General features: G+C 45.3%; 1 protein-coding gene and 1 non-coding gene across 2 annotated transcripts; both read left to right on the forward strand.

Moving 5' to 3' along the window:
• LOC120702743 (BURP domain-containing protein 6-like) lies at nucleotides 1-1,402 on the forward strand. The gene is made up of 2 exons (XM_039986667.1): nucleotides 1-124; nucleotides 445-1,402. The coding sequence occupies exons 1-2, from the start codon at nucleotides 89-91 to the stop codon at nucleotides 1,159-1,161; spliced, it is 753 nt and encodes a 250-aa protein (XP_039842601.1). The 5' UTR covers nucleotides 1-88; the 3' UTR covers nucleotides 1,162-1,402.
• A 13,539-nt stretch (nucleotides 1,403-14,941) lies between these two features.
• Nucleotides 14,942-15,080, forward strand: LOC120705314. The gene has a single exon (XR_005687901.1). It is a non-coding gene; the product is annotated as a small nucleolar RNA Z247 (small nucleolar RNA).
• Nucleotides 15,081-17,116: the final 2,036 nt, after the last annotated feature.

A 17,116-nucleotide genomic window follows, 5' to 3' on the forward strand; every position in this document is an offset into this window, starting at 1 on the left:
CCCTATAAATACCGACCCTCTTCTGCTAACTTTTTTCGACCACAAAGCAAGGCACATGTAACAATCCAAGGTGCAAAGCGCTTCAAATATGGCTAGGTCCCACGCAGCTCTTCTGCTCCTCTTGGTGAGCATACGCATGCGCAGCCGATGCAGTCCAAAATTAAAACTAATATGACATGATCTCGAAATTAAAGGGTGCAATATTAGATTATCATGATATACGTTTGTTTACAAAGCTAAGCTGTATGTATGTTTTCAATTTGTTTATTATTAGATTTAGCTTGTGCTCCCTCCGTTTCTTTTTGTATGTTGTTTCCGACAAAAACTCCTTCACAAAAACAACTAAATTCTTTTGTCTTAACGACAAACAAAAAAGTTCAGAGGGAGTACATAGATTATATCCAGGATTTAATTTCATCGTTAACACGGATTATTGGCAAGCAGGTCGGCGCCATAGCGGCGTCAGGTTATCAGTATCAACGGGACTCGGTGGGCTCGACGTTCTTCCTCCAGCACGATCTGTACCCCGGATCCAAGATGACGCTCCATTTCAGCCCCACCGCGCCGGGGGTGCCCGCGCTCACGCGCGCCCGCGCCGACGCCATCCCCTTCGCCTCCGCCAAGATCCGCGAGATCCTCGCCCTCTTCTCCATCCCGGCGGGCTCCCCCGCAGCCGACGCGGTGCGCTTCACCCTGGCCGAGTGCGAGGCCCCACCAGTGCCGGGCGTGGCGGCGCAGCGGTGCGCCACCTCCCCGGAGGCCATGGTCGACTTCGCGGCCTCCTGGCTCGGCACCCGGGCCATCCACGCGGGCACCACCAGGCTCGGCAGCAGCAGGGACGGAGGGGCGGCGGCGCCGCCGAGGCAGGCGTACGTGGTGGAGTCCGTCCGGCCGCTGCCGGTGGTCGGCCGGGACATGGTGGCTTGCCACTCCCTGCCCTACCCGTACGCGGTGTTCGGGTGCCACACCACCACCGCCGCCGTGTTCAGGGTGGCGCTTGCCGGGGCCGACGGGAGCAGGGCTGAGGCTCTGGCGGCGTGCCACAAGGACGCGACGCCGGGCATCCCCTGGCCGACGTACAAGAAGCTCGGCGTGACGCCGGGGAGCGTGGCGGTGTGCCACTTCCTGCCCCAGGACGGCAAGCTCTGGATGCGCAACTAACTAGCTAGAGCTTCAAACACGCGCGTGCGTGCATGCGCGAACAACTAGATACGACTGCGTGCTGAGGGAAATAAAGTGCGTGGCTGGCCACGTACTTGATGGACTGGACGTATGTTTTATTATAGGCTATGCTCCATCAGTGATATATGTATACTGCAGTCTGTCTTGTGTGCTTAATTAATACAAGTGTGTACGGGTGTAATGCGTATACGTTTGTAGTATGCATGCGTGTCTTTATGTACGTTTCTGTCTACCAAGCTCGCGATCAGGTTCGGTGGCCGTGTCTCAGTGGAGAGTTTCATCCAGATTGCATCTCCGTCGCTCCTTGCTTGGCCACCTATGATCTTAGTTCCCTTTAATACCACGTTAATCTCTCATGCTATCCTTAGCTAATTTAGGTGTTTAGAGCATCTCCAAGGTAATTTTTAAATCCTATTTCCTACATCCTTATGTAGGGGTGATCCTAAATATTATTTCTCCATATGTTCTTGTGCTACACGGCAGTTCCCTATATCAGATATATGTCTTATTGTTGGAACCTTGACGTATTAGGACACATGACTCACGAGAAGTCACTACTACAAAAGTGCCCATAGGCACCGGTTGGTGAAGGGCTAAGGTACCGGTTTTTGAACTTCTCTGGTCCGTGTTCATTCTATGTAGCAAACAAAAATCCATCAAGTCCCCCCCCCCTGCATGATTCCAGCACCTCGTTAATCTCTCATGCAATCCTTAGCTAATTTAGGTGTTTAGAGCATCCCAAAGATAATTCTTAAATCCTATTCCCTACATCTTCATGTAGGGGGTGATCCTGAATATTATTTCTCCATATATTCTTGTGCCACACGGCAGTTCCCCTATATCAGATATATATATCTTATTGTTTGAACCTTGACGTTTTAGGACACATGACTCACGAATTTGAAGAATGAAGGTCTAAATTTAGTTCTAAAATGGCAAATATTTGGGATATGATATGAATTTTTGTTCTTAGATCTGAGATGGAGAGTGACGATTTAGAATGTTGCTACCTTGAGGGATTGGTTTAAAGGAACTGTTGGCGTGAAGATTTTCACTAAAATTCAAAAAGGTAAAATTAGATCTGTAACACCGAAAGGTTACTATTTTAGAAATCTACCACCGAAACACTTCGGTACACTTTAATACCAGCGAAAGTTTCCTCCGTTTAGATTTCTACCATGCCGTCAACTTCTGTTACCGTTCTCCGTTACCCTCCGTTTAGATGGCTGCCTGCTTCCATTGGCGGCCACGAGCCTGGGCACGAGCAGCGCGACAGCATCACGCGGGTGCTCGCCGGCGACGAGCGCGAGCAGCCGGAGTGAGTGCCGGCGCAGCGGCGTCCTATCGGTGCGCCGCACGTCGGAGACTGCGGCCACGAACACCGGCAGCTCGACTGCGTCCAGCTCCGCGGCCGCCATGGCCTCCGTGTCCCGGTCCGAGAGCCGCAGCAGGCAGCGGTTCCTCGCCGGCACCAGGGGTACCACGTGACGAGCGCAGGAGCACCAGGGGTTCACCGTGGTTTCGTTTTTGCAGTTGGTTGGGGACGAGGTGGCCGGGAGGATGAGCTTCACCGGCGGTGCCCGAGCTCGGGGCCGGCGGCAATGGCGGCCGCGGGGGTTTCAATCCCCAGCGCTACTCGGGCCCAGGCGCTGCTCGTGCCGCGGGGGTTTCAATCCCTGGCCGCTAGGAGGCATGGCGGCGGGCAACAAGTGGTGGAGGAGGTAGCTGGGAGGGTCAGGCAGATGTGTGTGGCGGCGATTTGAGAATGGTGGCCGGAGGTACGAGTAATTGGCCGGCGGACAGAGGCCGTGGCGCCGGTACTCCTCGCCCGGCTTCTCCACCAAGTAGGCGGCGACACCGCCGTCCGCCGCTGCGGAGGCGGAGCAGTAGCGGAGCGACAGCGTCTCCTTCCAGTTCCAGGGCAGCTTGGAGGCGAAGCGGCCCGTGAAGCTGCTGGCGCAGCCGCAGCTCTCGCCCTGGCAGCGCTGCTTCTCGGCGAGGGGCAGCATGAAGAAGGCGTCCGTGCAACGGTGGGCCTCCACCAGCAGCGCCGGGTCGATGCCATGGTTCACCACCTGGAAGAAGCCGTGCAGCTGGCAGGCCTCGCCCACCTGCCGGACCACCTCGGCGTCGGCGGCGCCGCCGGACAGGTCGATGAGCGGCACGGGCAGCTCCTCGGCGGCGTCCGGGGTGGGGCTCTCGTCGGCCGGCCAGAGGAACTGCTGCGGGATGTCGGCCTGGCCGCTCAGGCGGGCGGCGTCAAAGACGAGAGCCGGCGGCTGCTGCTGATGCTGAGCAGGGGCGCCGACCTGCGCAGCGAGCAGGGCCACAGCGCAGAGGAGGCCGGCAGCCGTCGCGGGGAAGAGAGGGAGGGGCCCGCGCCCAGCGCCCGGCGCGAGGAGAGAGGGGGAGGCCGGGTGGACATATGGACGGAGAAGACAGACAGATGGACGGAAGACGTGACAGAGTGGCAAATATGTAAATGGAGGAAACTTTCGCTGGTACTAAAGTGTACGGAGGTGTTTCGGTGGTAGATTTCTAAAACGGTAATCTTTCTGTGTCACAGATCCAATTTTGCCATTCAAAAATCATATTCAGAATAACTTTTAGGGTGACTTTTGGAAAACCTCTTATATAAACTTGCCTTCCTCACCTCACCTCTCCTAAATCAAATAGTTTTGACTATTGTCGAACTTCGCCAACCCCCCCCCCCCCCGCCCCCTTTCTAATTCCTGGCTCTGCCCCTGTTGCAGCTTCTTCTCTTTCGGTATATTTATTCTTATCTGTACCTTTTACCTAACAATTTGAATCAACCCACCAATGACTTGTGACTCTTTGAGAGATATATATTGTTCATCTGATAGTTTTAGCCTCCATAGTGATGTTCTGCAATGTCTCCCCTTCTATTCTTGTTATTGTAAATGCCATTTTTATGTCTTTGTGGTTGTCGTCTTTTGCTGCAATTCTGTACAGCACAAATAAACTTATAGGCTAGTAAAAAATTCTTCTTGATGACTTAAACAACAACACTGGCTTATAGTCACGGCATCAAAAGAAATTACTGTTTGATTTTTTGTTAACATAAAACAGATCGTTAGTTGCGGATAGATTACAGGACAGCACCTTGACATTGCCGTAGATGCCAACCCGCCCACCCTGTGACAGATGAGAGCCAATTAACCTTTTGCCATTGTTAAGATACGCAGCTATAGCTCTTCAAAAAGGCATTTTATGGTTGCAATTAATCTCTTCCCGCTTCGTCTTCGACCTCTTCCGTCGTCATGTATCTTCCATAGCACACCTGCTCTCTTCTGCTTTCTCCGCCGACCAAGCAGTCGAGCTAGGATGGTATGGAAATGTTATTATGTCGTGAGTGAGTGGTACGTCCAGAAGATACACATTTGGTTGATTTTAGATAAAAAATATTCACCCACGGAAATCTTGCATGCATGGCGTATTAAATAAAGTCTATTTACAAAACCTTTTTCACATATAAGTGCAGTTTGTCGTGACGAATCTAATAAGTCTAATTAATCCATGATTTGCAATAGTAATGCTACTGTAACCAGCATCTAATCGTGCGGTCAAAGGTCTCATTATATTCGTCTCGCGAATTTACCCTGGGGTTCTACAAGTGGTTTTGTAATTAAACTTATTTAATCTTACTATTATTAATTGGAGACTCCTTTTGAGGCATCGACATTAATCCTCACGAGATGCACTAGAAATATAGATAAAATGCTAGAAATTCCCACAACAATTAGAAACATCCAACCATCATCATCAACAATTATAACCATTAGATCTCTTCTATTTTCTAAGAAATTACCCATCATTGCCATTATAAAAAATAATATAAAATAACTCCCTAAATATGTACAAAATTACCCACCCATGCCATTATGAGAAATAACTTAAAGTAACCCCTTAGATTTTTATCTAATTACCCACCTATGCCATTATTTAAAAAATAGAGTAGATTTCTAAATTATAAAAAAAATTAACTTTGACCTATAGTAGAAAACACCCACGTTTGGATGAAATGGAATGGTTCTAGAACCAGGGATATCATAAAATTAGCTTATTGTGAAGGGAAAGATACATCAGAATAAACAACTAATGGTCTCATCTAAGGGTAACATCCTTATTTTGACTCTCTAGGAGAGTTGAACCGTCTAGGGAACTTTTATCCGCAGAAACGTGAAGCACTAATCACTACAAGATTCGTAACTTCGCATTCCAATCGTTTAATCTCATAGATAAATTTTGTTCAAATACAACGCAATGGTTTTCAGGTTTTCCTAACCACGTGGGGTTCGAAATTACTGAAAACGAGATAGGCATGGCGTGAAGGAATTTATACAAAAACTACTAATAAACACCCGAAGCAAAACAATATGATCAACATGATGAAATGCTAATAAACATTTTTATGTATGCAAACTCAGTGCTAATGATGAGGTTAATCATGTGCTCAGCCTTAATGCAAGGTGATTAACACTCGGGGTGTTACAATCCTACCCACTTAAAGAAATCTCGTCCCGAGATTTAAAGGGAAAGCAAAAGTTGAGGATTGACCTCTAGGAACTGTGTAAGATTCATGAGAGTTGGACATTTTAAAAGAAACCAAGGAAATACCTGGAAGAAGAAAAAAACGCTCAAAGGCACTTGCACCAGGCCAAACAGGAACCGAACACCGGTTAAGCGGCACCAAGAAAACATAACCGGTCGGTGCAAGTAAAATACACGAAGAGATTCTCAATGGAAATTGATTAGAACATATTAAATCAAGGATGTTTTTGAAAGAATCAAATTCTCTTGAGTTGGGAACATGAATCATTAGTGTCAAGGAAAGTTTTTGCTCAAGTAAATTTTTGCTTAAGTTGTTTATTATTTTTAAGTTGCATGATGCAAGATGCTTAGGTTACTATGCAAGTTAGTGGACTATGACCCCCAGAACTCAAATATAAAATAACCCATTAGCATGGTTACCCTCCGAGAGCCTACCCCCTTAAAGAACAAAGGTAGAGGAAAAACGATTGCAACATTGCACAAAGAAGTGTCGACGTAGTTTCAACCACACGCACTTAAGCACCAGCGCACATCCAGTGGCACAATCATGTGGCGGCCGCACACGCAGGCTCTAGGTTCCGTCGCGGCACTATAGGGCGTGTGACAAATCTCCATCATATAAGAACCAATAATAGAAATCCGAATAACACGATTGGATACAAAAAGATTAAAGAGGCGAAAGCAGCCAGAAAATACATTCAAAGTCATGAATCCATATGGTTAGTTAAACTACCACCAAGATTTCCCTAACTTTGCATGGCCCAACAATGCAATGCGATGTAATGCAATAATGTGGTTCCCATGCAACAAACGTGCGACCTTATTCATGCAACATGACTATAATGTCTGTGATCAAGTTCTTGATTTATTTTTATTCATGCAACATGACTATAATGAGCGAAGATCAACGCTAGAACCACAGGATTATCCTCATTCAAGATGGTCGTGATAGATTACCCTCGAGCATTTGAACGAATGGCCTAGAGACAAGTGTATATATATATATATATATATATATATGATCTCAAATTTTTATATATATGATTTCAAATTAACTTTGACCTATAGTAGAAAACACCCACGTTTGGATGAAATGGAATGGTTCTAGAACCAGGGATATCATAAAATTAGCTTATTGTGAAGGGAAAGATACATCAGAATAAACAACTAATGGTCTCATCTAAGGGTAACATCCTTATTTTGACTCTCTAGGAGAGTTGAACTGTCTAGGGAACTTTTATCCGTAGAAACATGAAGCACTAATCACTACAAGATTCGTAACTTCACATTTCAATCGTTTAATCTCGTAGATAAATTTTGTTCAAATACAACGCAATGGTTTTCAGGTTTTCCTAACCACATGGGGTTCAAAATTCCTGAAAACGAGATAGGCATGGCGTGAAGGAATTTATACAAAAACTACTAATAAACACCCGAAGCAAAACAATATGATCAACATGATGAAATGCTAATAAACTGAGGGACCGAAGGGGCGACCAGAGGGGGGTGAATGGGAGCCAAATAAAATTTCACGACCTGAAGCGATTTGGTCAAGTCCCAAGTGAACACTCAAACCCACACTTCTAGAGTGTGCAAAGTGTCCAATGTGAAGTTCTCCGGCAGTGGATCATTTTTTCTGATGGTGATGATCATCATGGCGAATCATGGACTGTCCAATGTGAAGTTCTCCGGCAGCGATTACTTGGTGGATTGCCCCCAGATGAGAATCCCCCCCCCCCCCCCCACCAGGAGATGATAATAACAATAATAATAATGGTGGCGATAACCAAGACAACAATGGTCAAGGTGGTCATCTCTTTGATTTTTTTGGTTTTGGCCAGATTGGGAATGGTCCACCCCCTGCAGATCAGCATCAAGAACCACAGGAACAGGTGCAGCAGCAAAATCAAGTTCAGTGGGATCTGTGGCCTGAAGGCCTGCCAAATGCTGCCCCTGCTGCTATGCAAATTGATGCAAATCTACAAGTGCCTGCCCAGGAAGATATTAATCAGCAACAAGTACATCAGAAACTTCCAGACCAGCAGATTGTCATTGATCTTAATCAGCTCCCTGATGACGGCCCTTTTGTGGATGACAATGATGTTCACATGAAAGAAGCCCATCTTGGCTAGAATCAAGCCCAGCAAGCTCAGGCCTAGGATGAAATGATGGAGGAAGCCCAGCCAGAAGGAAATGGTATTCAAATTCTGGCCCAACTGATTGAAGTTGAAGACCCCCCAATAGAGGTTTTGGCGCCAGACTACATCCCTGTTCCATTTGATGATGAGCTAGATGAAAATGCTATTGACGACATAGGTCCTGCTACATCAAATTCTGACAATGAAGATGCCCCAGTGCCTTCGGATCTCTCCAATGGAGAACTGGAAGAACCTGAAGATTTAATTCTTGGCTTGCCGAATAATCTGTATTCGGAGTATCATGGATTCCAGCATCACAATTTCCAGCTAGGAGGAATTCAGATTTACCCAGCCAAAGATGTCAGCATACAACTTCAGGAGAGATTATCTGCAAGAAGTGCTTTGTTCAGAGGTCTATGGGAGAGGTACCTTAACCCTGACTTGGTAGGAAACTCACACTCAGTCCCACTGGAGTGGTCGGAATTCATGATCACCCTCCTCACATCACCTACTCATTTTGACTGGGCAAAGTCCTTTATTTAGTCGGCAGCTTGGGAAATAATCAGGAATGGATCTATCAGTGACGCTCACTTAAAGCTTGCTCTTCCTGCTCATGCGCGTGAGGCCCAAAGTTTACAATGCCCAAACCTGCTGGCAAAAACCCATGAATATGTGCATTCCCCATCTGAATCGCTTGAAGAGTTTTCAACCCCGGAGTTGCCAAGGAAAAAGAAAGCCAAAGAAGTCATAGTTGACTCAGAGCTCAGGCGTAGCCCAAGAGTCAAAGCCATGTTAAAGGGCTTCAAGCAGTCCAAGTGTTCTGACAAAAACTGTGTTGCTTGTGAAGTGGTGCCCCCTACTCTTTCCCCATCTATTGTCAGAAACCTGGGAGTGTCTTTCGGGAAGATTTCACAGACAAAGCTCACTGATGCTACTTTAAATAAAAAGCAGCAAACCAAAGTCATCACCAGGAAGCCCCTGAAAAGGAACATTCAAGGAGAGAGAGTGGATGTTGAAGGAAAAGAAGAAGATGGCAAAGAAAAGCAGGCCAAGAAAGGCAAGAAGAAGGATTTGGGAAAAGGTGGAGATCTATGATGTAACGACCCGGTCCGGGATAACGGCTAAGATCTACTCTGCAAGTTGAGTAAACCACACCTACTAATTAATCCTCTTACGCTTTCGTCCTCGCTTCGCGCAAAAAGGATCGATCCGGAATTAACTAGCTTCCCGCGACCGGCTATTTAAGCTGGTGTTCCGTTCTCAACTTTCAGTATGGGATCATGGCTCCGAGCTACAGTGTTCCGCGATGAACAGTACCCCGGGCTACAGCACCAGACGTGCTACAGTACCCGAGACACAGTACCACCGAGTTTGGGCCCGGCCCAATCCAGCTACAGTACCCCGAGCTACAGTAACCCCCTGCCTGCTACAGTACCTCGGCCCAGCACTATTCATTTTTGGCCCACTGGCCCAATGGGCTGATCTGTTACATATGATTCCCCCTTCCAAGATAGATGCTTAATTTTGTTCTAATGATGAATGCAGCAGTAATCTTTTGTATTACAGACAAAGCATTGTCTCTTTATTTTTCTTCATTAGTTATACTCTCTCAATATCAGAATGATGGCAACTCTTTATTCCCTGTGGTGTGGTACTTCTATTATCAGAGATTTGGCTTTAATATGTTTTATACACTATGTGTCTCTGGAATTTCTGTAAAGTGGCCGCCAGTTGATCTAGGCTTCTGGCCTATCTTTGCCTTATCACCATCGTTACACAATGAATTGCATCAATAGTAATAGAAAATGGAAAGTCATGTGCTGGAATGTAACAGGGCTAAACTCGGACAAAAAGTGGAATTCCATCAGGGATAAAATTACTGAATCAAGCTGCGATATTATTTGCTTACAGGAAACAAAAAAAACAGATTTTGACCAAGCTTTCTTAAAGAACATTTGCCCGTCTTGCTTTGACTGCTTTGCTTTTGTGCCCTCTCTTGGGGCCTCTGGGGGATCAATCATCATTTGGAAGGGGTCACTCTTTGAGGGTGATGAAATTTTTCAGAATGAATATGCACAATCAATTGACTTCACATCAAAACACACTGGCGAAAATTGGATTCTTACAAACATCTATGGCCCATGCACAGACAGTGGAAGACTTGAATTCATAGAGTGGTTCAAAAATGTTTCCATGCTGGATGATCTTGACTGGCTCATTGTTGGGGATTTCAATCTCATAAGAAAACCAGAAGATAGAAATAAGCCTGGAGCAAATATAAATAACATGTTTATTTTCAATGAAGCCATCAGTACTCTTGGGTTAGTTGAAATTCCACTGCATGGGAGAAAATACACTTGGTCAAATATGTAGGCATCACCTCTCCTGGAGAGACTGGATTGGTTCTTCATGTCCCAGTCTTGGACTACCAATTATCCCAACACAATGGCAACTTCGATGACCATGGAAATTTCAGACCATGCCCCATGTATTGTAAATATTAGCACAAACATTCCAAGATCCCAGGTCTTTCGATTTGAAATTTTTTGGATGGAGCATGAAGATTTTCTCCAAGTTGTACAACATGGGTGGTTGGTCCCAACTAATCAAATAGATGCTGCCAAGATAATTACAGCAAAATTCAAGAACCTCAGAAGAGTGCTTAAAGCCTGGAGAGCATCTATCTCTAGCCTCTCACAATGTATTAATAATAGCAAACTGCTTCTTACTTTCATGGATATCCTAGAGGAATTCAGAGACCTAAGCCTGTGGGAGTGGAACTTCAGAAATCTACTGAAAGAAAATATAGTGCATCTTCTGAATCAGCAAAAGATCTATTGGAAACAGTGTGGAACAATAAAGTGGGTCAAATTTGGGGATGCAAATACAAAATTTTTTCATGCCAATGCAACTATCAGACACCGAAAAAATGTAATTACTTCCATAAAAAGACAAGATGGAACACAGGCCTTTGACCATAAGGAAAAGGCAGCACTCCTATGGGAATCTTACAAGCAAAGGCTAGGAACCTCAGAGTTCCAGCATATCAATTTTGATCTCAATACACTTGTGAGTCGTCATGATGACCTAAGTTCTCTGGATGCTCCAATCTCACAGGAAGAAATAGATGAAGTGATTAAGCAATTACCAAATGATAAATCACCAGACCCAGATGGATTCAATGGTGAGTTTATCAAAAAATGTTGGCCAATAATAAAGCAAGACTTCTATCACTTAATCCAGGCTTTCCATGATGGTACTGTTTCTTCAGAGCATCAATGGCTCGCACATCACCTTGGTCCCCCAAAAAAGACAGTCCCATCCAAGTGGCTGATTATAGACCAATATCTCTCCTCAATACCTCCATCAAGGTTATAACAAAAATTTTGGCCAATCGTCTCCAAAGAGTGATCATGGAACTAATACATGATAATCAATATGGTTTCATCAAAAGCAGGACTATACAGGACTGTCTGGCATGGGCATTTGAGTATCTCCACCTTTGTCACAGGTCCAAAAAAGAACTGGTAATCCTGAAATTGGACTTTGAGAAAGCTTTTGACAAAGTTGAACACCAAGCAATAATAGAGATTATGAGACATATGGGTTTTGGAAATAAATGGCTGCAGTGGATTAACATGATCTTTACTTTGGGAACATCCTCCATTCTTTTAAATGGTGTTCCAGGGAAAGTTTTTCACTGCAAAAGGGGAGTCAGACAAGGTGATCCCCTCTCTCCATTGCTCTTTGTCCTAGCAGCCGACCTCCTGCAGTCAATCCTTAATAAAGCCAAGAATCAAGGCCATTTTTCCTTGCCTTTGCCTCATGCTGGCCACAACTTCCCAGTTATACAGTATGCCGATGATACTCTGATTATTATGGAAGCGTCTGAGACTCAGTTACTACATCTAAAGGGCCTCCTCAATACTTATGCACAAACTATGGGTCTTAAAGTTAACTACCACAAATCTGTTATGACCCCTATCAATGTCTCAGATGAAAGAGCAACCTCCCTGGCAAATGCTTTTGGATGCGCCAGAGGCTCCATGCCTTTTACCTATCTAGGCCTCCCACTGGGCACAACCAAGCCACTGGTACACGAATACCTACCTCTGGTTAAGAAATGTGAAGTACGATTGCTTATTGCCTCCAACTGGCTCACCCAAGCTGGCAGACTCATGCTGGTAAACTCGGTTCTCTCTTCTCTACCAACTTTCTACATGTGCACCCTTAAAATCCCGAAGAGTGTGATTGATCAAATTGACAAGTACCGAAAACATTGCCTCTGGCAAGGTTCAAACATAAACGCTAAACAGCCTCCAAAGGTAGCGTGGAAATTGGTATGTCAGCCTAAAGAAAATGGAGGACTAGGAGTTCTTGATCTTGAAATCCAGAATGTTGCACTCCTACTCAAAAATCTCCACAATTTTTTTAACAAACAGGATGTGCCATGGGTACACCTCATCTGGAGCACATACTACAAGAATAACAAGCTGCCAACAAACATTATGAAGGAATCCTTCTGGTGGCGCTCCATGTAGGGATGGCAACGGGTATGAAATATCCGCATACCCGCGGATACCAAACCCGACGGGCGCGGATACAGGTATGAGTTTGTGCCCGCGGGCACGGGCGCTGGTACAACTCTAAACCAAACGGGTATCTTCAAACGGGTTTGAAAAAATAATACCCGAATCCGCAAACCCGCAAACAATGACTCTTGTGATGTATTATGTATGAGACTAGTTCATTTATTTGTTTCCTCAAATAAATGGTGTTGACGTGTAGCTTAATAGGTTATAATTTATTAATGCTGAGATATAGAGGTGCATATTAATATTTACATGCTATTAAAATGTGCTTGTGTGCTTGATTTTCTAAAACTTGCGGGTATGCGGCCGTGCCCGCGGGTATGCGGGTATCCGCGGATAGCGGGTACGGGTATCATTTCCTACCTGTTGCGGGTTGTGGGCGCGGGCGCGGGCGCGGATTTTACCCGTTGCCATCTTTAGCTCCATGCTACCATTACTTGAAACATACAAAGGAACTGCAACAGTACAACCACAAAGAGGTGACATGACTTTTCTCTGGCAGGACATGTGGAATGGCCTAGGCCCTGTTTGGTTCCCTAGTACTAGTTGTACTAGGGAACTTTGACCGTTAATTACTAGTATTACTGTAGCCAATCAGGGATTAATTATCGTCATTAGATTCGTCGCGCAAAGTTGTACCCATCCGTGAAAAGGTTTTGCAAATAAATTTTGTTTAGTACTTCATGCATACAAGATTTTTTTTATAGTACTAGGTGTTCTAGCGAACCAAACAGGACCCTAGTTCTTCAGCATACTTACCCTGAATTATACTCCTTTGTCAAAAACAAACATATTTCACTTCAAGTAGCCAGACAACAACTGAATTTATAGGATTTGTTCCACCTTCCTTTGACAGAAGAAGCTTTTATACAGTTTGGACAGCTTCAGTATCTTATAAACAATGCACCAATTGCAGAAAGTAATGATGTCTGGACATATATTTGGGGCAGTGCTCTTTACTCGTCTTCCAAAACTTACAAGCAGTTAAAGGGCTTCAGGCCAGTTCATCAGGCATATAGTTGGACTTGGAAAGCATCTTGTCAGTTGAAACATAAGGTCTTCTTCTGGCTCATACTCTCTGATCGTCTCAGTACAAGAGAGATGCTGCGAAGAAGAAACATGCATCTGCCTAGCTACTCCTGTGACATGTGCGATCTGGGTGTGGAAGAGGACATTAAACACCTTTTCTCCACCTGTATCTTTGCTACTGAATGTTGGGCCTCCATTGGCATTCAAATGCCAAACTTGCAGCAACCTTATGCCTACCTTGAATCACTGAAGCTCCAACTCCGGGTTCCTTTTTTCATGGAAATAATCATACTGATGACTTGGAGTATCTGGATAACAAGAAATGGTGAGATCTTTAGAAACACCCGAGCCACAGTTTCCCAATGCAGAGCTCAACTGAAAAAAGAACTAGCACGGCTGTTGCATCATGCAAAGGAAGCTTATCGGCCTCGACTGGAATCATGGATAAACAGCTACTTGTAATCTTGTTTTTGCTTCTTTTCCTGTACTCCATCTTTCTTCCCCCCTAATTGTACCCTCTGTTTATAACCTTTTTTTCCAATATGTGACCAGCAGGGGCTATGGCCCCTTCTGTTCCTTCAAAAAAAAAATATACCGTAAATATTCATGGGGTCAATTTTCAACAGCATCCACAATCCAAAGATAACCATGGAGATACAACCAGCTTATCAGGAGACCCCTCACCCCCATGTACTGATGATGTTCCTTCTGTTAGAATAAGAGATATTATGTCTTATGTAAACTGAAGAGTTGTTTCGGTTAGTTATAGATAGAGTTAGCTTGGTTCAAGATGTATCCTGGCCAAACCGAATACAACTTCTCTTGTAATCTCGGGAGTCTTGCTGCTCCTTCCTATATTAACATGCAACCCGTGGTGTGCTGAGTTTAGCAACCACGTTTCCAACAAATCTTTCATGGTAATCAGAGCATCTTCTTCCTAGATACATCTACAACTCGACCATGGCTTCCTCGTCAACGTCGTCGTCGATTCAACTCGGCTCAACTGTCTCCGAGAAGCTAACTCGAGATAACTTCGTCCTATGGAAAGCTCAGTTCCTCCCCGCCGTTCGTGGTGCTCAGCTCATGGGGATTCTTGATGGAAAAATTCCTCAACCACCAAAGACCGTGGAGGACGACAAGAAGCAGCAGGTTCCAAACCCTGAGTATGACTCGTGGATCGTCAAGGACCAACAGCTTCTTAGCTACTTGCTGAACTCCATTACCAAGGAAGTTCTCGCATCTATAGCAACCGTGACTTCATCTGCTGAAGCATGGGAGTCGCTAGAGACAATGTTCTCAGCACAATCCAGGGCGCGTGTGACCAATCTACGCATGCAGCTCGCCAACATCAAGAAGGGTGGCATGTCCACCGAAGCCTACTTCAACAAGATGCGCAAAATCAAGGATGAACTTGCTGCTGCTGGGAAGCTGGTTCATGATGATGAGGTAGTCTCTCATATTCTAAACGGCCTTGATTATGATTACAACCCATTTGTATCATCTATGCTTGGTCGTGTCGAGCCAATCTCGTTGAACGACCTCTACTCGCAACTTCTGTCCTATGATCTCCGGATGGAGATGTACCAAGATGGTGGCCAATACCAGTCCTCTGCAAATGCTGCTGCTCGTGGACGTGGCAGTGGAAATCGCGGCCGTGGCAATCGCGGTCGAGGACGTGGAGGTCGTGCAGGTCAGAGCACCAGCAACAGTACTGCTCCACCAAAGAAGAACACAAAAATCAGGTGCCAGATCTGTAAGAAGGTTGGCCATGAAGCTCCTAGTTGTTGGTACCGTAATGATGATGATGAAGATGATCAGCCAAACAACAGGACAGCAGGAGCTGCTACTGCAGGACATGGCTACGACACAAACTGGTATGCGGACAGTGGAGCTTCAGATCATGTGACTAGTGAACTAGAGAAGCTCTCAGTTCGTGACAAATACACAGGCCGTGACCAAGTTCATACAGCAAGTGGAGCAGGTATGAAAATCAGTAATATTGGGCATACAACTTTACATACCCCTCTTAAAGATTTGCATCTGAAAAACATTCTTCATGTCCCTAGTGCTAGTAAGAATCTTGTATCAGTTCATAAACTAGCTCGTGATAATGATGCCTTCCTTGAATTTCATCCAAATTTCTTTCTTATCAAGGATCAGGAAACCAAGAAAACCCTTCATCGAGGTAGATGCAAGGGCGGTCTTTATCCTCTAGTGCTGAGTTCTTCTGATGAAGGAGCCACGGGCAAGCAAGTCTATGGAGTCCACAAGCCATCTACATCTAGGTGGCATAGTCGGCTAGGTCATCCAGCCATCCCTATCGTAGAAAGAGTCCTTAGTAAAAATAATTTACCTTGTGTTAGTGATTCAAATCCAGAGTCTGTTTGTGATTCGTGTCAGTTGGCCAAGAGCCATCAACTTCCTTATGCCAAGTCCAATAGTATATCAAATTCTCCTCTTGAATTAATTTTTTCTGATGTTTGGTGACCCGCCCCTTTTTCTATTGGTCGGCATACCTACTATGTCAGTTTCATAGATGACTATAGCAAATATACCTGGATATATCTCCTACGCAAGAAATCTGATGTCTTTCAGGTTTTTCAGGACTTCCAAAATCTGGTAGAAAGAAAATTCAACAAGAAAATTGTTGCTATTCAAAGCGATTGGGGTGGCGAGTACGAAAAACTAAATTCCTTTTTCCAACGTATTGGCATTGCTCACCGAGTGTCATGTCCTCATGCCCATCAACAAAATGGTGCGGCTGAAAGGAAGCATCGACACATTGTTGAAGTTGGCCTTGCTCTCCTTGCCAACGCCTCAATGCCTCTCAAATATTGGGACCAAGCTTTTCTCACGGCAACCTATCTCATAAACATCTTACCTAGTAAGGTGATTGCCTATGAAACTCCAGTAGCTCGGCTCCTCCATGAAGAACCAAACTATAGCTCTCTTCGAATTTTTGGGTGTGCATGTTGGCCAAACTTGCGCCCCTACAATGCCCGCAAACTTTCCTATCGATCTATTCGCTGTGCTTTTCTTGGCTATAGTGCTCTACATAAAGGTTTTAAGTGCCTTGATATTTCTACTGGTAGAATTTATATCTCCAGGGATGTAATCTTTGATGAAACTTGTTTTCCTTTTGCTCATCTTCATAAAAATGCCGGAGCACAATTAAGGAAAGAAATTGTTCTTCTTCCTGATCATCTTATTAAAACTTCTGGGGATGTAAGTTGTGTGCGTCCAAATATTATTGATGCTGCTAATGGGTCTGGCTCTAGTGATGCTTCACAGGAATCTGCAGAAAATTTGGATCCACATGCTGTCTTGCCTTCCCAAAACAGTCTGCCACACGGAGATCCAGTTGCTGCAGATGAGTTCCGGGTGAATTCTGGCGCAGGCAGATCGGACACTCCTAGCTCACCGCATGGGCAAACAGCGACCGGGCCGAGCGAGTTAACAGCGGCAGCGCCAGCGCCGGCAACGCCGACAGCATCCTCGCCGGCGACCTCGTCGACGGCTCCGGCGGCCTCACCGGAAGCTGCTGGGCACGAGTCCAATGTTGAGTCAGATGTGTCCGCATCAAACTCTCCTGAACCAAGTGTT

The sequence above is a fragment of the Panicum virgatum genome, chromosome 4K (genome assembly GCF_016808335.1).
Source record: "Panicum virgatum strain AP13 chromosome 4K, P.virgatum_v5, whole genome shotgun sequence".
Lineage (NCBI taxonomy): Eukaryota > Viridiplantae > Streptophyta > Magnoliopsida > Poales > Poaceae > Panicum > Panicum virgatum.